Source organism: Actinia tenebrosa, unplaced genomic scaffold (genome assembly GCF_029948245.1).
Source record: "Actinia tenebrosa isolate PJP-AT-01 unplaced genomic scaffold, QUT_ActTen_1.0 PGA_scaffold16__25_contigs__length_10494907, whole genome shotgun sequence".
Classification (NCBI taxonomy): Eukaryota; Metazoa; Cnidaria; class Anthozoa; order Actiniaria; family Actiniidae; genus Actinia; species Actinia tenebrosa.
The window spans coordinates 2224398-2246647 of record NW_028292576.1 but is presented as its reverse complement, the minus strand read 5'-3'; the positions used below and the strand labels follow the sequence as shown (position 1 = coordinate 2246647).

Sequence of the window (22250 nt, the reverse complement as noted above, 5' to 3'; positions counted from 1 at the left end):
GTTCTATTCCTAAGTGAAACGAGACTGTTTTCGGGCCATAGTTTTCGCCGCTTTCGACCTAAACTGGCTGTAGGTTGCCTCGGCGGAAAATCATTTCGCAAAATTTGCTCTAGCATTTTGCAAGGTACTTCCTCGACTTTTACTTCCATATCCGTCTAAGAAAATCATTCTAATAGGAAAATGTGTGTGTTTGCTTTATATTCGATAGAAAGTTTTAGTTGTTATGCTTAAAAGTTTATAATAAGTCTCAACATTGTTCAAGCGTGTTTGCAAACAAGAAAAAATGTCGAATTTCAACAATCGAAAGAGTTTTCACTTTACAGACATGTTTTTATGTCTTTTTATCTGAAAAACTAAAACTTTATTAAATGAAAGTTTACTACAAATGATTAAAACTAGTCTTGAAAAACAGAAATCAACCATTTTGTGCAGATTTCTTGGAGAAGAAAATGTAGTAGAGAAACTTTCAAATGTGAGCTGTCAATCAAAAACTATGTCTTTACCGGCCAAATAGAGCATATGTTTTCAGTCAATCAGAGCGCGCACACTATCTAAGCGACTATCATAAAAAATAATAATCATAATAACGTTCATTATCATTTATGTAATAATGTAATACTTGATAATTCAAGAGAAAACAATTGAATACCAAACTTATGACCTGAAGTTAAAAGAGAAGGAAGTTTTTTGCTGTTATGTCTAAGATTTTAGCAGAGACTAAGAAAACTTGAAGTTTTTTTTTTAAAATATGCATAGGCTTCTAAAACCTCTGAGATGCCGCCAAATAGCGATTTGAAATAATAAGAAAGTCACCTCCTTAGTTTCTCCATCCTTTCTGTCCACATGAACAAAAGGTATCTTCAAAAATAAACTTTTCCCGAATCCGCTTAACTACTACAAAACAATTGTATCAAGTCGGTATGGACTGAGGGTACACCAGATTAGTGATGCAATAGATTATAAGGATGTCTTCATGTTTAAGTCGCTCACGGGTCAAGCATGCTCGAGAAACCTGTTAAAGAGTAACTGCTTCCGTGATAAAGCTGAGATTAAATAAGACGAAAGAAAATTAATAAAGGTCACTAAATGCCGAAAATCGAGAGTAATTTAAATAATAAAATCTAATGATGATCGTGTTCCAATCACCCTCCATTTTACTGGCTTTTCTATCTCAGCTGCCCGGCCCAAAACTTAACTGCATCTTGATGTGTTGCAATAAGACCCCTTGCATGTGACGTCAAAACAGCTCGGTCTGGGGGCAAAACAAAAGAATTCCAATCTCGTGAGAACTGGAACCTATTTTTTTTGTCCCCCAAATCGAGCTGGATTCCAATGTGTGGCCAGGAGTCTATAGTCAAATTAAGGAAACCGTGAACACCGTGAACAAAATATGCCTGGAATGTTGAACATCGTGTTCTGAGCAATGGCATGCGAGAATGAATCCATTTTTTAATTAAATGTCGCATCCGATTGGTCAAAACACGATGTTTAATGTTGTAGGCATATTTTAGCTGTTCACGTTTTTCATAAGAAGAAATAACTAGCTAAAAACTTGTGTGATCTGCGTTGGTAATATGCTATGTGTTAATTCAATAATAATAATAATAATAATAATAATAATAATAATAATAATAATAATAATGATAATAATAATAATAATAATTTGTTTATATCGCGCATTTTCCAATGTGCCCAATTGCGCCTGTCCGATGGGACTCTACTATATATTAAATGATATATAGCTAATATATAAATATCATATAACTAATACATAACTAAGATATAACTAAGATATGACTTATATACAGTCAACGTCGCTAACGTTGTCCACCGAAAAAAGACATTTAGGCATTTACACACTTAGACATTTACACATTTACACATTTAGACTAAAAGAAATATCACGTTTTTCCTCGAAAGTTCTGGCATAAAACAAACGCTGAAATACCCTTCTTCGTCTTAAATCCTCCCTCACTAAATGGTCGGGGCATTCTGGATTTTAGATCCACGAGTTGAATTTAACATTTAAAGTTCAGGCTGACGCTCACGAGGCAAAGAATACATAATGAAACGCGTGATATTTCTTTTAGTCTAAATGTCTAAATGTGTAAATACCTAAATGTCTAAATGTCTTTTTTCGGTGGACAACGTTAATGACATGGACTGTATACAGTCCTTTGACTAAACGTTGTCGTTGATCGGATCATCCCTACGCGCCTAGACCGAAAAGGATAACGGGTAAATTATCCCAGAACTTGCGTCATCCAAACTGCTCGCCAGTTTAAATCTTCGCCGTATGCTCAAGGCTTTTTTTTTTTGCAAATTAAATGGGATCGAAAAAAGGGAGCTCAAGACGTGTTAGATAACATATGCGGCAGCTAGTAACTGTGAATTAATTATCCCCATGGTCCTTTTCGGTCTAGGCGCTTAGGGATGAAGCCGATCAAACGACAACGTTTAGTCAAAGGACTGTAACTAATATATAACTTAGGTCCAGTCTAGACGTCGCATCCCGCACGCGCCGAATCCAACGCAAACGAGCAAACCTAAAGTTTCAATAATTTTTAATAATCTCTTGTTATAATTATAGAATAAGAACAAAAAAATGATTGAAGAAAACTCTTTCACTCATCTTTAGTAATATCATATATATATTATAATACAATATCCTTAATTTTATTGAATAAGAGAAAATCACAAGAGATCAAAGGTTCAAAGGTTTATTTATTTCAACGCACATACAAAAAAATAGTTGCAATTTAATTGAAAGTATAAATTACGACTATGAGATATAAGATGAAATGTAGAGGATGCAAGAGAAAAACCCTATAGGTTAAGCAAAGCTCTTATATTGCTGCAGCCAGTGACAATCGATCCTTTGCTCACCCTTCATTCCCCGCTAGCGGTAGTCAAAAAATTATGTTGTGAACTTTGTTTCCGTCGCGTGATCTTTTATGTGGTTTCACACTAAACATGCTATTCTATTTACTAGGTTTTGGCACACCACTATCTTTAATTGACGTTTTTTTAAAAAATGGAAATGACGACCATGAAAACATTATACCTATGACGTGGTATTGCAGTTTCGCGTACAACCCGTAGCGATTTATTCACAGTTGCACAAGTGAACACCCATACAGCTTATTTCTTACAATCATTGAAAATAATTTTTGTGATTTGATTTGTCGATGTTAACGCTGACTATGAAATGCTAATTGAAATAAAAAACTAATAATGAACGAATTCGACATACCTAAAAACATTAATACATCCTGTTCCCACATTTAATGATTGCCGCGTAGCGGTCAATTTTTCGTGATAAAAGAGTGATAGCTTGCGTGTCGCCGTTATATTCTATTTCACAGAAACTACATCACTTCACGTAATAACGTTTACATATAGTAAACGTAATAGCCGATGTTGAAGATTATGAAAGAGAAGGGGAATAATATACGTGCTAATCGGTCAAAAAGATCCACTTCATTGTCCTTTGTCGACTGAAAACATTTAAGTTTGGGTTTGCAAAACCAGTCGAAAAAGCTTGGCCTTGGCGGGGTGGCGGCATAGGGGCTGTGCGATATAGCAGGTCCGGGTATAAGAGTCTGAAACAAAATTGAATAAAATAAAAACTAAAGATGTTATAAACCGAATCGAAATATGGCGACCAATTTGAATAACCAAATTTGTCCTGGTATTGACTAGCTTCTCTTAAATATGAAACGGTTTAGTGTTTCCACTTGAACACAAGGCTACTCAGTCCACGTGCAAAATATTACTTATTACTTACATAATACTTATTGAAATATTGGTCGCCATATTCGATTTGATGTTTTTGCCAGCACAAGCCTAAATATAATTTAAAACCGTGATTAAATAATATGGCGGTATATGTGTAGTTATAGATATCTGCTTAGGTATTTTGCGGGTTTTTTCATTTAATTATGGGTTGAAATTTTGGTTTGTGGTTGATTCATTTTCTGGTTGTGCCATTTTGGTCAACCTAGTTAATGACACACATTTGGATTTTTATTACTATGGCTTACAGATGCATTGCGTAAGTTTCACATTTGTAGCTTTAATTTTTTCCCTAGATAGTTATACCAAATAACACCGACCCTAGACCAATTGCCCTATTTCACTATGACGTCACATCAAGACAATCTATTGTTTAAACGCAAAGGATCTTGGTCGTCGGAGGGGGTAAAATCAATGCAAATTCACCGAAAATCAATCAACCCTCATCAATCCACGAAGAGAAGTAAAATAGCCAGCAAACGCTCAGAATATTTTTAGTACATATTAACACACATTATATCTGAAAACCAGGCCATTTTAGATTAAACTGTGTCGCTAGGAGCAAATTTTATTGGATTTGGAGATTTTATACCCCACATAAACAAGCAGTGATATCGTAGTGAAATAGGGCAATTCCATAGTGACCTACAAAATCCATTTTTAAGTAAAAAATTTATACGAGGGGAATACATATCTCACCACCTATTCTGCGACAATGCTAATCGTGTACGTTGGGTTTGTAAGCAATTAGAAATCGATTCATCGTCAAGATTTAAACTTAAAATATACTATGAGCATACCCTCGGGGGTTTTGGTGCAGAATATGTTTTAGTACACAAAAAAACTGATATATATTTCACAATATATTACGTGCAACCCGCCTGCCCATCAGGTAAATTTGGTTTGGAATGAACAAATAATGGAAGATGTCTATGGAGTTACACTCTGTTGCCTTCAAACAATAGACCCATCCCGAATTCGCTTGACTGACCACGAAACAATGGTTTGTCGAGACTGGACTTGATTATTTTGTTCATCATGTTCAACCTCGACTTGAAACCATGTCTTCGTGGCCTGTCAAGCGAATTCGGGATAGGTCTATTGTTTCAAATCGAGGTATTTTGGTTTCAGACAGTGAAATGCACAAAAACTGAACAAAATGTGTTCACCTGCATAGAGTGTAACTCTCATATCTGATATTCATTACTACAGTTTCAAAGTTATGCCTAGATAGTGTTCTGCTACTAAGGCATTCAACGGGTTTTCTTTTGTTCCCAGCCCTTCTTGGCATGATATGCCATAGCCATGATATAATGATACAAACACGATATTACTTTATTGGGTCAATTTCTAAATAGTTGTAAAACAGAATTTATTCGATGTACTAACCCCAACGCTCCCGATTAGCAAAGTTGCAGATGTAAACATTAAGTGAACATTCTTATATTAGAATTATATTATAATATATATATATATGTATATATACTATAATATAATTATAATATACGAATGTTCACTTGACAGGAAAAAAAGGGAAAGATGCAGGGGTGCGTCAACGTCTTTACGCAATGTTTTCTCCTGAGATTTGGCGTGCTGTAAAAACCTTATAAAATTTGAGCTAAATTAGATTGGAAAGTCGCTAATAAGCCTATCAGTACATGGCCAGCATTCCCAATACAGTCATAAGATACATACATCGCGGAAATTTTGTGCGGTTAACAACGGATGCTAATTAGAAATATTTTGTTAAATAGCACCAACATGGCCACTTTGGCTTAATATGCAATCAAAGAATGTGTACACACTCAAATGAAGAATCGTTGTCGGGTTTAGAAACATAGAACATTAAAGGTGAGACCGAAATGGCACATAGGAAATGACATAATTATATTATAATTTATTCATTTTCGCCACCCATACAGTCGGTTTAGAATGCCAAACGCGTATTAAAAACAGTGGGTGATGCCACGGGTCGCCAGTCACAGCATGCATCGTACTTCCCATGTAGCATTTCGGTCTCAGCTTCTATGTTCCATGTTTCTGAACCCTGACAACGATTCTCTAATCGAGTGTATATGACATATTGTCTCCTTCCTCAATATTTTTAAAACTTTAGCTAAATGCAAATTAAAAAAGATTCTATATTCCTAAAAAAAATCTTACCGATCTTCTGTGTGGGTGTTGACCTGGGCCAGGTGGAGCTAGATGAATTCTGCTGGTATGTATGGGTGTAGGATCGTTATAAGAGAGTCGAGACATGGAAGTTCTCGAAGGTGAAGATGCCAGTGAGGAAGGACGATAAGTTATATTGGCAGCAAATCCATCGATGTCCAAATGCGCTCGGCTCTTTATCTTCTTTCCTTTCATTTTCTTTTTTGCGTTGTGTTGGCTGTGCATCAAGACTGCTATGTACTCAAGCAATACGCCAAACACGAAGAGGAAAGAAACGATAAGGTAGCAATCGATTGCCTTGATGTAAGACACCTGCAAGTTGATTCATTTGGTAGCCGTTTTAAGGAAAAGGTTTTGAAAATTACTCCCATCAAAGAACTAAGAAACACTTAGCAAAATATTGACGAGGCATCAGATATGCTAGTGTAGTCTTTACTCAATATAATGAATCGTTTGCGATACCAACGTGGTTGTATATTGTGGTTATTCTTAAAAACTTGATCTATCAATTTTTTTTAACCGGAGATATCTATGTCAGACCACAGCTGACGGTGAAAAAATAAAAATGGAATTTAGCATATGATTTGACTATAACCTGATTGTCAAAGTGCGTCCCTATTTCTAAAATATAGACGCATATTATGAATTGCTTGTCTGTAAATTTATATTGGATTACAACGTTAAGGTAGTACTATGGCAGATCGCTGTCATTTAAACTTTATCTGGGTCGTTTTGCATTGCTGGGGGGTAATCTAATAACCCTGCCCTATCCCCCTTGTTTCTCATGCAGGCCATATACATCATTATTACGAAAAGAAAATAGAAGAAACAGGGCTACCTAAGCACTTATTCCTTAGCTATACGTATTCCTTTTTGATTTACCTAGGGATGATTATTACCTTAGGAACTGTATTTCTCAAGGACCCCATCAAAGTAACAATAGTCAATACAGTAGTAATTCCCAGGGCTACTCGGGCGGGAACGGCATCTTTTGATATCCAAAAGGAGAGCCAAGACAATACAACGATTAGAAACGTTGGGGAGTAGATTTGGATGAACGAATAGGCGAGTCGACGTTGTAATACGAAATTGGCAACGAGATGAATGTAGGTCCCTGATATAAAAAATGGAAAAAACATAATATATATACATAAAATTGTAATCGTATCCAATAAGGTTTTTCCATTACGTCCCAACCATGACACGTAACAGAAACAGGGAAACCCCTTTGCATAAACAGTAGTCGCATAACCTTTTAAACAGAAATTATGTTAGTCAAAGTATTACATGATCATCCGGGTGGATGTAGTCCTGAGAAGGACTGTTTGATGTGGCTGACGTTTCGACAACCTGAGCGGAAGTCATCTTCAGAGTCAAGTGAAGAATAAAGTCAGATTGGTTATATTCATATCCTAATTGGTCATAATTATATACTAATATAAAGCACGAGAAAATTACTAAGTAATTAATAAGAATAAAAACTCGATCTTGTGTGTATGAGCATGGCTATTGTTGTGTTATGTGCTATTTTATGGAACCGTGGCCCAGCGAAAAAAATATTGATGCTCGCACTTTCTCATATTGTGTAATTGTTTCTTGTCTAACCAAATGCTTTTCCAGGCGGCTGATTAGTACCCAGTTTCCCATTCGCTTCTGTTCGCATTTAAAGGCAATCCTAATGGTATATTAACCCTAGCACATGACGTCACCTATCACGTGATCCTAGGAGGTCAATCAGACGCAATGTTTTCGTTATCGTACGATTTCTACTTAAATTAAAATGGCCTGCTTCTGTACGTTTTTTTTTGTTGTTGTTGTTGTTTTTTTTTTTTTTTTTTTTTTTTTTTTCTTTTTTTGGTTTTGTTTTGTTTTGTTTTTTGTTTCTCCAATCGGTCATAAACGCGTAGATTCAGTTTAAACACAATAGGAAAAAAGAAAAACTTAACTCAACTGACAAATTGAAATAGCATGATAAACATGCTAACAAAAATAACAAGTACAAGTAAAGAAAAGAAACTGAAAATAAATAAAAAAATGAGAGCTGCATCTTTGAAAAGATACAAATTGTCTAGTAGTCTTACCAATAACGTATTTCACTTGTTTTCTCTCTCCCTTGTAGTCAGATAATTCAAACTCAGACATCTCAGGATCAAGAATGATAAGATCCTCCTTTGGCTTCCAATAGTAATCAATATCGTTGACATCATAAGAGTCTGTCAACAAAAATACAGGCATTTGGGAAATTAGCGGATTTCTTATTTGAGTAGAAAAAAATCGAAATGAAAAGGAAACTGAATGAATGTGAATATTTTATTACACATACAACTCAATATCTCCAGAGCGCATGTTTGAATGTCTAATGGATATCTTCTAAGGTCCATACGGCAGGAAGCTGTGACAGTTAATCTGACGATAAAAACAAGGAGTTAAGGAAGTTCGTGCGCGGGCACTGTTTGTGCGCATCATTTCTACAAGCAAAATACTTATATTTACACCGTACATATTCCTCACGTCAGAATCAGGCTTTTGTAAAAAGAAATATTTCTTACCTTTCACTAAGTTCAATTTGGCCATTTTGCTCAATGACAATACGAACATTAGAAGCGGGTACGTTGTGAAACTTGGCTGTTTTGACATTGAGAATAAAAGTGTCAGGAATCCAGATATTTTCCTTGAGTTTGCCTGGCAGAATCAGAGGAAATCCTACTGAATGGCTTAATCTTGGGTCATTCCATGACTGCTTGAAAAATAAATCCAGAGAAAACTCCTGTGGAAAAAGAAACAACTAGTAATTTTTTATCATAATTTAAAATGTGAAATTTGAATTAATTCAACCTCATCTTGGGATACTGCTTTATATAAGACGGCAATCTGGTTGAACCTATTTCTGACTAGTTCTGTTTTCACAGATGGCTGTCATTTTCTTTAAAAAATCAGAAATGTTTTGAGATCTCACCATGTCCTTTTCTATGACGTTACTTATGGATACCACGGTTATGTACACAGATATATTCAGTGGTATACCTAAAAAACGATAATGATGTTAGATAAAAAGCATGCATTTGATTTCTATTGCTGGTTATCAATCATTTCTAAGGGAGTGAAATAGCAAAAGACACAATGGCCAAGTTGGTTGATATAACGTACAGAAGAATTCATTGGCAATCGACCAATATGTCGGCTATGATGTGTTGTGTAAACGAAGGTCTAGAATTAATTGAACAACCCGGCAAAAAATACAATGAAACGATTGTTTCTCTTGCTTTTCTATCGAGTGCTCCACAGCTCCCAGAGTGTTTATAACACTACACAGAAACGTATGCAGCCGTTTTATATTGTATTATAATATAACTAGATTATTACGCCCGCTCTGATTGGCCAAAAACCAATGAACTATTTCCCCATGGGCTGCACGCTCGCGCACGCTGATCTCAACGGACGCTCGCCTTTTTTCTCTAAATTTTCAAACCCGATGGCGTCAATAGCGCGCGCACGAGCGAGATGTGTGATATAACGTGCGCTCTGATTGGCTGAAATGCCTATGAACTATTTGCCCATGGGTCGCACGGTAGATTTTTGGTCATATTATAATTCAGTTAGACGACAAAAAAGCGCTCGCCCATGGCGATATAGACGCACTTGAGAAAATATAAATAACTCTTAACAAGCTAGAGTGTCACTCGGCTTCGCCTCGTGCCACTCTTTCGCTTGTTAATCGTTCTTTATATTTTCTCTCGTGCGTCTATATCGTCATGGGCGCGCGCTTTTATGTCGTCTAACTGATAATTAATAAAATCTTTTCGAACGATTTTGTGCGAGCGGGTCTCTTGATGTAAACACTGTAGATAGCCAGCCAATCAGCGCTCACGTTTTTTAGTTTCAATATTTTGTAAGAATCAAATAAAGAAATTAAAATGCTTCCTAAATCAGTTGAGTTTTTTTTCCCCGGTTTTTTTTCTAGGTTGCTATATATGACGTATTTCAAGACCCAAATTAATTTAATGCTGTACCCTAATTTATTTACTTACCACCGAAATAAGGTCTCAGGCGGTTGTCATATCCCACTAATAAATCATCGATGGCTTTTGTTACGTTCTCTGATTTTTTCGAATAATCCCTGAAATAGTTATAAAGAAAGCATAAATTTAAACCTAATCTTATTGAGTTTATGATAACTGAAAAAAGCTGAGTTCTAAAGACTGATCAGACACTACGCGTTGTGCTTCTCGTAACACTTATCTCGTGTTCTACCAACTCCCACTTCATAACTGCAAACTGCACTCGAAAGTTTAAATTCGCAGAGCGCACGCGCGCGCCACACACACACACACACACACACACACACACACACACACACACACACACACACACACACACACACACACACACACACACACACAAAACGCGTTAATTTTAGATACTTTCTTCTAAAATAGCATTTCGATTAATCAGAGCACGTGCATGTTAGAACTCAGTCAGTATCTCATGAAAGTGTATCCCACGAGCATTAATGATTCTTAAGCGGACATGAAGGTGAACTGGTCATTCAAACAGGAAAAAAAAAAAAAAAAAAAAATTGCAACAAACAACGGCTCATTTAGGCATAAAGTGAAATAGTTCATCAACGCTTTTATATTATTGTGAGTATGAGTAGTAGTGTAGGGACCGCACGATCCGGATTTTGGACGGGGAAGGGGACGGGGCGGGAAGGGGACGGGGAAGGACGGGGAAGGACGGGGACATTAATTATTCATCACATATTAGCATAAAACGACGAGCAGGTATCGTTTGAGGTTACCATGACGACCAATTGACCTCATCAGACTATTGTTTATTAAATCGTTACCATAAAATGAGGAGCAGACTATTGTTTATTAAACCATTACCATAAAATGACGAACAGACTATTGTTTATTAAATCGTTACCATAAAACGACGGGTAGATATTGTTATGCAAGTTTGGGCAAGTCTTTTGTTTAGCAATCCAATTTATAGACCTCGGGGATTTTGAATTTTTAACTCCAAAACTCAACCAACCAAGCAAGCAAGCAAGACCTAAAAATTTATTTTTGAGAAACGCAATGGCTACGTTATTCCAGTTAGGCTCTCGAGAATATCACGCTACCGTCAATGAATTCAAAAGACTAATGAAAATAAATGTTTTTTTGAAATGATATTATGTGTTGAGCAAATTCATGATAACATCCTTCCATAATTCTCTTGAAAGCAAACACCAAAGTTCAGCTATCAACCAAGCGTAAATCTTCCAAACTCATCAAACTCAAGAAATACTTCGAGTATTTGCTGACTTTTGTATCCAACACAATGCACTTAATAAACGATAAACAATAAGACCTACTAAGTTCTTCCTAATTCTGCAAAAATCAGCTGAAAATGATTAGTTCTGTTATCTTGTTCTTTATTATAAAAACAGCAATCGTTCTATTTCATACTGGACCATAGTACAATGATTCTGAGTTCCCTTGGCATTCAAGCTTATTAATGCTGTCATATCTCTTTCCTTCAATCATTTTTTGTCACGTGATAAATAAGACACGGCATCAAAACAATCTTGTGAATGCACAAATCTACAGGAAGCCCATATCCGATTTAGTTATTGAAAAACACAGGAGGCCCATGGCCAATTCGTATTTCCACAGGCAGCCCATCCGATTTAGTTATTGAAAACACAGCAAGCCCATGGCCAAGCCCATTTGAAATACCAAAATTAATAAATGATTTTATAATAATTTTATATTTGCCTATTTTTTCTATGATTGAGAGTCGGTGTAAGATTACCTTCTCTCCTCCTGCTATCTACAGGCTATCAATAGCTTAGCTATCAGGCTATCAATAGCTTAGCTATCAGGCTATCGATAACCTGGCTATCAATAGCTTAGTTTCTTGGCTATCAATAGCTTAGCTATCAGGCTATCGATAGCTTAGCTATCAGACTCTCAATAGCTTAGCTATCAGGCTATCGATAGCATGGCTATCAATAGATTAGTTTCTTGGCTATCAATACCTTAGCTATCAGGCTATCAAACTTGCATAACAATACCTAACCGTCGTTTTATGGTAGCCATTTAATAAACAATAGTCTGCTCGTCATTTTATGGAAACGATTTAATAAACAATAGTCTGCTCGTCATTTTATGGTAACGATTTAATAAACAATAGTCTGCTCGTCATTTTATGGTAGCGATTTAATAAACAATAGTCTGCTCGTCATTTTATGGTAACGATTTAATAAACAATAGTCTGATGAGGTCAATTGGTCGTCATGGTAACCTCAAACGATACCTGCTCGTCGTTTTATGCTAATATGTGATGAATAATTAATGTCCCCGTCCTTCCCCGTCCCCTTCCCCGTCCAAAATCCGGATCGTGCGGTCCCTACACTACTACTAGTATGGCATGACCTGAGGGTGATTAGTGACTAAATGTCCACGAAAGCCGAGGGAGGTTTTGTTGAAGTCCCGACGCCGTGAATGACCCGGTTGCTTTAAAAGTTCACTCCCATATACTGTCACACCATCACTGATGCAAATCTTTGAAAAAGATTAATATTATCTTGAGTTATCGTGACATATACAACATTTATGGCGATAGGTTTGTAAAACAAGTGAGAAAACTCGAGTTTGTAATCAAAAACGTCTAAGTGTTCAATTGTTTTAAGTACGATGAGTATGAGTAGCATTGAAGCCGAAAGGTCTACATTCATGTGGACATTCATTGTAAAAAATACAAGATTGTCAAGCCCTGGCTACCAGCTCTTGGAAGCCTGAATAGCACTCAGTCAGAGTGTCTAGTTTGCATGACGTGTGGCTGTTTGCAAAATTTTCGAATCATGATCAGCAATCGTACGTCATATATTATTCCCTCATTTGAGCTATAACAACGTTCAATCAAAAATCTTTATTTAAAAATAAATAAAAATGAAAATATATTATGCTATGTCATCCATTGCCTTAAAGTTTCAAGCAGTGACTGAGAAGTCGAAAACTCTTTCGATTAAGAGAAATATTGCTCAAACCGAGATTAAATACTTAAATTTGGTCGGGGATAGTGGATGTTGGAAGAAAACCGCCACCTTAGAAGAGCATAAAGCACATACAGGGCGGGAAATTTTTGTTCAGGAATTGATCAAGTATACCCATGAACGGTAACGCTTTAAAACACCTGCACACGCACTTTCGATGTGATGCACTTTCTCTCACCCTAGCACATTTGATGCAAGAAGCATTCTAATATCAGCAATAGCTAATGAAAAATACCACAGTATAAAAAATGCCGTTCAGATTATGGCTTTAAGTTGATTCTTTGGGCTTCTTAGGTATAAATTAGGAGGTCTATGACAGTTGTCTAAAATAGGTACCAAATTTTACTTTGATTTTGTTGGTAAGCCATGTGATCAAAGTTTAAGGCCGGCGGCTACTCATAAGGAAACTCATAAGGATTTCAGTTTCCTATGATGAAAAATGTTGTAACCTAATCTGTAAGAAATAAGAGGTGGCCAAAATCAAAATATGTAATGGGCCGCATTGTTTCGTTTTCTGTTTTACTAGAGTATTTAGCAAATAAGTATCGAAACTAATATTTCAAGTTTTGATACGCCCACAGTGGACTGTCTTACTGTCTTACCTTGCTTTTATCGATGCAGCTTGTACTGAACCAATGCAACAAATTATTAACATCTTTTGAAACAGAAGGCTGTCTGTCATCATTTTCTTCCTCATAAGAATAGAACTCTTTTAAAAGTAAAAATAAAATAAATTATGATATCAAATAAGATTATAATGTGACTTTCGACCAATGTGGAAAAGTTTTCTCTTTTATCAGTCAAAGAGTATTGCCTTTTTTCCCATTTCGGAACACGTGTCATTACCTAGAGGATCACTTCTTTGTTTAACGGTTGCAAAGACACGCATTAAATGGATTTAACTCAAACAACGTATCTCAAGGGTATGACAAGTGCTATTTATTGAGAAAAGATTACCCCCAAGATAAATGGGCCTATTTATTTTCGCTTTTCTCTAGGCCATTGGGTCCAGCAGTATGTTATAAATGAAATTAACGTCGCTGCTGCCCATGATAGCGGAGCTCCCGTGGAGCACCATACATAAGGGAGGTCTTACCTATATAAAAGCCACGGTTGCTATGGAAAGGATTAAACTCTGCTTTAAGAGGTTTTTCCTTAGTTTTACGCACATACATAAAGCCAATTTGTGAAATGGATCCATCTCAGATATATAAGATGACGTCATCACGCTCACGTAATTTATGACGTCATATTTCATATAGCAAAAAGCAAAAAACTAGCGTGCATTTGGTCGGTTTGACCCAAGAATAAACTAAAGTATAACTGAGATGAAATGGAACAAAGCTATGCATTAGTTTTGGAAATAGGTGAAAAGGCCAGGCTACCAAGTCATGTTGAAATTATTCAATTTAAATATCTTCCAAATTGCTTAACGTATAGTACAACCTATACACAACTTTGTATTAAAAATTCTCGAAGAATAGTTAAGGCTTATATGAAAGGAATAAAAATATTTTAATTAATAATTAGGATGAGAAAATTATTTTTTTAACTGCCAAATTTGGTTTTGTCGTTAATTCAGGGCCTCTCAAATTTGACAGAAAGAACCTATTGGCGGGGTAGACTGGGACAACTGGCGGATGGGAGTGGAAGGGCTGGTTTCAGCATATGAATGTATACGTAGTACTTAGTTCATGTGAGCTTCCGAAAATACCAGATAATAAAGTAGGTATTGCATGCCATGCACTGGAAAACGACATCGAAATATGTGATGTGATTGCTGTATGCGGATCTACTTTGACGGTTTTGTTCAACAACTTTCACAAGCCCCGCCCCACGGGGAATAAAATAAAAGTGAAGTCCCCGCGTCATCTTTTGAGCAGTTTATTTTAATATGTCAGCTGGATATTATATATATATTTTGCAGCAGAAATGTGTTCTCGCCGACAAAGAAATAGATTTAAGTGTTCAATATTAAAAAAAAAAAAAAAAACTTTCACAGACGTTTTATATGTAATGTAAAAAGTGCGCACCTAGAAGAAACAAGACGCCATAAAGGCTTATAACTAGTTTGCCTGTGTCATGCACAGACTCGACCTAGTACAGCTGTTTCATAAAAAAATAATGATTTCTTTTAAGTCCCCGGCACCTTTATAGCGGATCTCCCGCGCGGGCCACCATAGGTATACAATATGGTAAACTATCCAACTCAGTTTTCGTGGTCATCGCATGGCATGGGAACCCTGTGCGTAACGCTAAAAGTGTCGCCCGCCAGGTGTACATCGCGTTTCTGATTGGTCGAGCTAGCTTTTAAATCACACGTCACTTGGACCATTACGACTTTTTAGCGAGATCTTTAACTATTAAGTTGTTTGGTAAAATTGTAAAAACGAAACAAAAAATCATGGAAGAAATCGTGGAAAAAAAGACTTCGTTCGACACAGTGTGCAGATAGAGGTTAGTAGAAGATAATATAGGTAAGTTGTAGTGCTTGGGAACGAGGTTAGGGTATTTTCTGTTTTGTTTTATTTGTATATAACATAGCTACAATTACCAAAAAGCGACCAATGAACTAGAATGTCAAACGTGCGAAAAAAGTGTACCTGTTATTATGGTAAGAGTACTTTCATATTGACTTTCATTTAATAATTTTATATCTTTCTACAGATAATTTATTTAAATATTGAATGACATATAAAATTACATCAAATATTCAACTGTTTATTGAGCTTTTCGGCCTAGTACATGATTGTAAAAATGAGCTTAAATTTGTGTTGTTGAGAGGTATGTTATTGTATAAAGAGCGGTACCTTGTTTTTCACTTTCAAAAGCAAAAAAATATTCAAAAACATTTACAAATGCTAATTTACTGACAAAAAAATTGTTATTTTGTATTTTGCATTGCATTTTGCATTATTTTCTATTTTGTCTTAGTTGTTCTTGTCAAGTTTAAATGAATGTAAACTTCGTTTTTCGAAAACTTTTGTTGTTCGTGATTTCCCTATCTTTCTCACACATGAAAACGGATGAAGACTGGTAAAATTGAATTTCAAAATCTAGTAAGCTTATGTTTTCAAGCTTCTCGAATCAAAATAGTTAAGGCTTTTATGAATGAAAATACGGTTCTTGTAAAAACATAAAGCTTTTCATGTGGATAACTGACCAAACATTGTTATGTGTAAATGAAGTAAAGTAAGCTTATATATTTTGCTCACCTTTTTTAACCAGTTTCCAAGTCTGTTTAGTCTTGATTTGTCCATAAAAAGTTCGGAAACCTCCAAAATTTTGATTTCAATGAAAGACATCCAAGGTAAATTTCACTAACCCTGATATTGTATTGGATTATCAGTAGTTATCTTTCGTTTTATAATCAAAGTTAACCAGGAATTCAAAGCTTAAAAAATAGCGCTTATAAAACGCATGTGGTTACTGCCATTATCGAAATGCAATAGATGTTTCAGGGGCGTAGCGAGGACCTAGGAGCTGGCGGGGCACTGATCCCCCCCCCCCCCCCCCCAAAATAACTCCTCCCCCCATAAAACAAATAAACGAATAAACGCGCAAACAAAAAAGAAACAAATTCGTATTGGTATAAACTGATTTATACAGCGCACTTTCCTAGCTATATATAGGTTGCAATAATCTATTTTCCTCTTTTGTTTTGGTTTAATATGTTTTGATTTTGTTTTTTTTGTTTTTTTCGAAAAAGTTGTTTAAAAATTTGGGGGGGCACGTGCCCCCCCTTCCCCCCCCCCCCCCCCCCCTTCCTCCCTCGCTACGCTACTGAGATGTTTTGTTCAGTAGATATTGGTCTCATCAGTTACCGCATGCGTTGACACATTGTATGATTTGTATGATATCACTGTGATCAGAGTAGAAGTCGGAATTATTTGAGATAAAGAATATAAAAATTTAAAGTAAGACCAATTCCAATGGAGTTTTGAAGGAAGTTCGGCCAGTTTTGTCATTTAAATAAGCCGTTCTGAATAAAATGCCGGATTGATCGCCACACATACAAGATTACAAATAACCGAAGCAATGCTCAGATTATATGTTGAAATGTGCGAAGGTCTAACGAGAATTCGCTCCAATAAATAATCATTAATTTACAGACTTGGATGAAGACAAAATAAATAGCATTTCTAAACGAATTTCTATAAAATATTTGCTTAGTTCACGGAGTAAATAAATAGTGTCCGTGACCCTTGAAGGTCAAGATAAGTAGTAATGTAAATCAACACGCATAACGCAAAGCTTTATGTTGATTGTCCCCGTGTATCATAAACGGCCGATTATCTTGTATATATTTAGTTTTGAGTTCGTAGGTCGAATGATTCCTGGAACAAAACACACAGCCTGCCTTTGAAATTAAAAACAGAGAAAGCGTTTTCAAAGACTCATTTCGTAGTCGTCTTTCGCCGAGTCTCCCACCACGAGGTTCCAAGGCCGCCATCGGTTGTCATCCCCTTCGGCAATAATCGGAGTACAGCGAGATCTTGTTGTTCAAGCGTTGATTGGTTTCGTGTCGAATTGTTTATTATTGATGATGATTGCTGATTGGTTCCGAAGTTACTCACAATGCCTCGAAACCCTTTCGACTAATTCCGAACGTTTGCCGAGTCACACTCACTCTTACAGACGGACACAACTCGATGACATAGTGGCTTCGCCTCTTCGAGGCAGTAGCCACGAAAATGTCGGTCATGGAAAACATTGTCGAAGAATCTTCCAAAAACAAAACTAGCCCCTGGGGGGGGGGGGGGGGGGTTGATTCGGTTTCAGTACATGGTTTTCATCTCGAATAAAAGAATTAAAGATTTTCCCCCCGATTTTAATTTTATCTTCCACATTCATTCAAATTGGGCTTCCTGTGACTTGCGCATCGGGAGCTCCGCTTTTAGGCAGTGCCTAAAAATATATTATTAAGGTGTTATCCCTGTATTTCTAAAAGAGTTGCAGGCTCTGCAATTAATTTAGCATGCGTAGCAGGCGGTTTCGGGTTACGTTGATTATGTTATTTATGGTGTTATGCATGTCACACTACTTGTCAAATTGCCCAAGCTTGCTCGCTGTCGTGAAAGTGTACTAGGCTGACTGAAGAAGTGAATGTATTTCACTCAGAAAATATTCATTTACTCGCTAAAATAATAAACAAAGCTTTGCTGCAAATTCCATTAGAAATATCATTTACTTGTATTTATTCGGGTTTATAAATCACTGATTGTTTCTTGAAGCAAATTACCCAGTTGTTTACCGCGGAGACGATGTTCTTGTGTCTAATATAGCGATCAACTCGTAACAAGATCAGTTCGCACAAACATGTCTGACTGCTTAAGTCCTAAGAAATTAATTTACTCTCTCAGAAAACTATTGATTTACGCGGTCGAATTAGGGATTTTATAAGCAAATTCGTTCATAGGCCTTTTGCAAGGGTTTCTGTTGGTCTCTACGTTTTTTACTCGTTTTGGACTATACACTTAATTCTCTGGCGAGTAAATATAAAATAGTGCAAGATTTCGACCGTAAGCTTCACGATGAAGCGCAAGATAAGGTATGTTAGCCACTCCAAAATGACAGTCGTTTTCTCAGCAGTGAAGAATCAAAAACAACAACTAGCCACAAATGAAAATCAAAAAATGTCCGGTGGAGAGAGTTTTGTAACTATATAAAATACGTCGTGATCAGGGTGATAAGTCATATGACCCTGTAAGTCTAGAATATGACAGCGTCAATCATGCGCAAACAACGCTTTGTCATGGTACATGTCGAAGTCTTGTCCGTGTCGAACACACAAAAATCTTCATATGGATAACCAAAAATAGTCTTACTTAAAAAAATAAAAGTAAGCTTATATTTTGCATTATGCTTTGTTCATTTTTTTCAATAAGTTTTCAAGTCTGGCTTGTGGTGTTGATTTGTCCTTAAATTGTTCAGAAATTTCCAAAATTTGGATTCGAAAGAAAGGCGTCAAAGCTAAATTTCAGTAAACCTGATATATATTGTATAGGTTTATCTGTAGTTATCTTTCGTTTTTCAAGTCTAATTAACCAGGGATTCAAAGCGTAAGAATGTCGGCCATGGAAAACTTTGTAGAACATTTTTTAAGAGCAAAACAAGCTCCTGAGGTGGCTGGTGGTGGATTGTGTATATGTGACTAAATTCCTAAGTGGGAGGGTAGTAAAGTCGAAAAAAAGACTCGTGTTACGATGTAGTGTATTTCGATTTTGATTTTTTCACTGCATGTTTTTCACAATATCTTCATCTCGTAATAAAAACATAATAATTCAAAATCCCCCCCCCCCTCCCCCCTCCCGATTTTTTTTTTTTTTTTTCACCTTTCATCTAAATTGGGCTGTCTGTGCCTATTGGGAGATCTGCTTTTAGGCAAGGCCTAAATTTATATATTAGTTCATGGTCTGTGGTTGTTCTGTGTAATATACTTGAACCTTGTCATGAGAAATTTCGATCAATAGCAGGTAATTTTATTATCAATCACTTGAAAATAACAATAATAAATATACGAATATCCCACAATCAGTTTGTTATGTGCTTCAAACGGTTACATCTGGGCATCAACTGATATTAATATTTAAAAGAGATTTTGTATTTTCACAATAGATTGGATCCACGAACCTGAAGCGTTATTTAAGTTTGTTTTGATATAAATGTACATGCATGTAAATATGAACACATACATTGTGAGGAATGACTGGAGGTAAACACAGCATGAAAATAATAAATCAAAACTTTAAATAAGGATATATTATAATGATGATACTGATATAACACTAAAAAAAATCTAGATGGATTGAAGTGAAATTTTTAAACAACGTTTTATATCTCATATAGTATATTACCTTATTTATATTCTTTTTTTATCATTTTAAAGTTATAGGATGATCAGAATATATATATTTTTTATGTAAGCCGTTTTAGTAGAGTATATATTTCGATTCATATTCTTATGGTAGCTTGCATACCACGCATCACTTGATGTTCTGATCGTCTTTGTCCCTGCTCCCTCTAAGTTTTATAATTTACAGTATCTCTTTATTATTCGTTTATTTTACCTGATCTTTATTCCTTGCGTTTCTCGGTATCTGCGCAGTCTTACTCGTCTAATTCCCTCGCAATCCTTCTCTTGCTTGTTTTCTTAGCATTTCAGATATTTGTGAATTATTTCAGTGTGCCAATGAACCGATTTGATTCAAAGCAGGTAGTTTTAGTACATCTGAACAAACGTTATAACGGGATGCTTAGTTACGGATTTGCAACTCACCCAACTCACTATTCTATAATTGTATTTCATTTCTTATTGACTAGATTTTAATATTTCATTCTAACCACGTTCGGTTCTGTGGGTTTTCTTTTTCAAAAGATATAATACTTTCAGCATTCTCGCTTTCACCTCATTGGCTGTTACTTATAACTGTTACCGATTTGGGCGATGTGAGATAATTAGATCAATAATAAAGCAGACGTAATTGCCAATAAACCGATTTTAGGGAAGCACGGGTGGTGTAGCGGTATGAGCGCTCGCCTCTCATCAATGTGACCCGAGTTCGAATCCCGCCGGGTTCGGTGTTGTATATGAGTAGAGTTGTTTGTTGGTTCTCTCCTGTACTTCGAGGGTTTTCCGGGTTCTCCGGTTTTCCTCCCTCCGCAAAAATCTACTTCGATCATGGAATGAGGGCCACAGGTTTGTTAGCCACTGGCTATGAAGTGCTCCTCGTGAAAAAAGGACGTTTTTTTTTAATATATAACTTCGGTGGAATAAGTAAATGGGATGTCGATCAGAAGGACTTAGAACATTTTCTTTTTTGTGGTTATGTCAAGATCGTAAGATAAAGGTCATCTTGAATTATGGGGTGGCTGGCAACCAGAAAAGCTTTTAGCTACAATGCAACGCCTTGAAATAGTAGATGTAATTGGCCATTGTTGGGTTAGAACTTTTAATTGATGCAAATGTTAAAAGAGATGAGCAAGCCCCATCATCCCTCGCCTCAGCCAGATAGAGACAAGACCCTTCACAAGTTGCGTTTTCATTTTTATAACAAAAATATAGCCGGTCTAGCCCCAGCTAGTGCATTTTTTTAAGCGGGAATAAAATGTCCCAAAGTTTAAGTGGCGTACATACGCTAGTGATTTTTTTGGTAACCAGGCGGCTGTCATGACAAAACTCAAAACTTGTTAGCATTGACCCCATGCAAATATAAACTGTCTCCAAGGAAAACTTTGCATATTTCGAAATATCTAATTAAAGTGGCTATCTAATATTTTGTGATTAAAGTATAGAGAACTCACGAGCGAAAAAACGGCTTTAGACGTGAACTAATATACTGCATGTTACTGCAAGGGCGGATCCAGGGGGGGGGGGGGGGGGCAAATGAGGGCTGAAGCCCCCCCCCTTCAGCAGAAAAAACTATGCTTTTTTATATTGTTTTCCATTGTCTTGACGGAAGAAACTCAATTAGCAATTAGCCCCCCCCCCCCCCCCCCCCCTCCTTCCCTAACCCTAAAATTTTGGCTGGATCCGCCCTTGTACTGGTATATTTATGGGGCAAAAAAACACACACACGAGCAGTTTTGCATGTCATTTTAGTATGATATTCAACGCAAACCAAACAAGCTTAAAATCAATTTATGTTTTAGTTGAAGTCCCAAGTCATTCCAGACTATTTTCAACTAAACCCCAAATCAGAGTCTATCTCGTTTGAATAAGAGTTCTGCATCAGGAAAAAAGCTCTAAAGAGAGCGAACTAAAAACCAGCTACCCATCACGTTCCTACCAAAACCGAAGCTAATCCAGAGAATTTAATATGTATAATTTCTTTAAGATTGGTGCCTACCATTGCGAACCATTTTTATTTATTTTAAAATTGTGTCAGTCTTTTAAAACGCTCAAAAAGCCACTGGAATGTGAAAAGGGGGGAGGGGTAACGTGCATCTAAAAGCGAGATAATCACGTTAAACACCAATGATTTAAGCATCTTTCTTTCTTGAAGTAAAAGAAAAAATTCAAACTTTTTTGACCGATTTTATTTGAAACTTTATATAACATTTTATGTATCTCATGAAAAAAATTTTTTTAACCAAATTTTTCCCTCAATTCAACATGTAGCGGGCAAACACGGGCTAGAAGGACTGAACAATGTCTCATTTTGGCAAAACGTTATTGTATTTCGTTAAAATTTCTTGAAACTTGGTAACATTGAAGAGTTTAACTGACAAATCCTACAAC

The 22250-nt window shown here is 36.2% G+C and overlaps 2 protein-coding genes across 3 annotated transcripts in view; one reads left to right on the top strand and one right to left on the bottom strand.

The window, feature by feature from the left end:
• Positions 1-2706: 2706 nt before the first annotated feature.
• On the bottom strand, positions 2707-13711 carry LOC116298087 (gamma-aminobutyric acid receptor subunit beta-3-like). 2 transcript variants are annotated; one of them, XM_031706448.2, is made up of 10 exons: positions 13612-13711; positions 9996-10084; positions 8924-8991; positions 8517-8734; positions 8291-8373; positions 8049-8180; positions 6867-7081; positions 5959-6279; positions 3788-3846; positions 2707-3602 (listed from the first exon to the last, which is right to left on the bottom strand). In XM_031706448.2, exons 1-10 carry the CDS (start codon positions 13704-13706, stop codon positions 3458-3460), a joined length of 1425 nt encoding a protein of 474 aa, XP_031562308.2. In that variant the 5' UTR covers positions 13707-13711; the 3' UTR covers positions 2707-3457. The 2 variants fall into 2 exon arrangements, with proteins under 2 accessions (XP_031562308.2, XP_088887413.1); XM_089031287.1 differs by lacking the exon at positions 3788-3846.
• A 1648-nt stretch (positions 13712-15359) lies between these two features.
• Positions 15360-22250, top strand: part of LOC116298083 (uncharacterized) — a 36637-nt gene continuing 29746 nt past the window's right edge. Inside the window, exon 1 of the mRNA XM_089031211.1 lies at positions 15360-15466. The gene's annotated coding sequence lies outside the window, so the exon portion shown is untranslated. The remainder of the gene's footprint in view (positions 15467-22250) is intronic.

What these genes read in the sequence shown, in the direction of transcription:
- LOC116298087 (XM_089031287.1), bottom strand. Translation starts at nt 13,706, where the DNA reads ATGAGGAAGAAAATGATGACAGACAGCCTTCTGTTTCAAAAGATGTTA. An exon ending in ACGTCATAGAAAAGGACATG is followed by an intron (nt 8,735 to 8,923) that starts GTGAGATCTCAA and finishes CTTTTTCCACAG; the next exon opens with GAGTTTTCTCTGGATTTATT. An exon ending in ACAAGTGAAATACGTTATTG is followed by an intron (nt 7,082 to 8,048) that starts GTAAGACTACTA and finishes TTTTTATATCAG; the next exon opens with GGACCTACATTCATCTCGTT.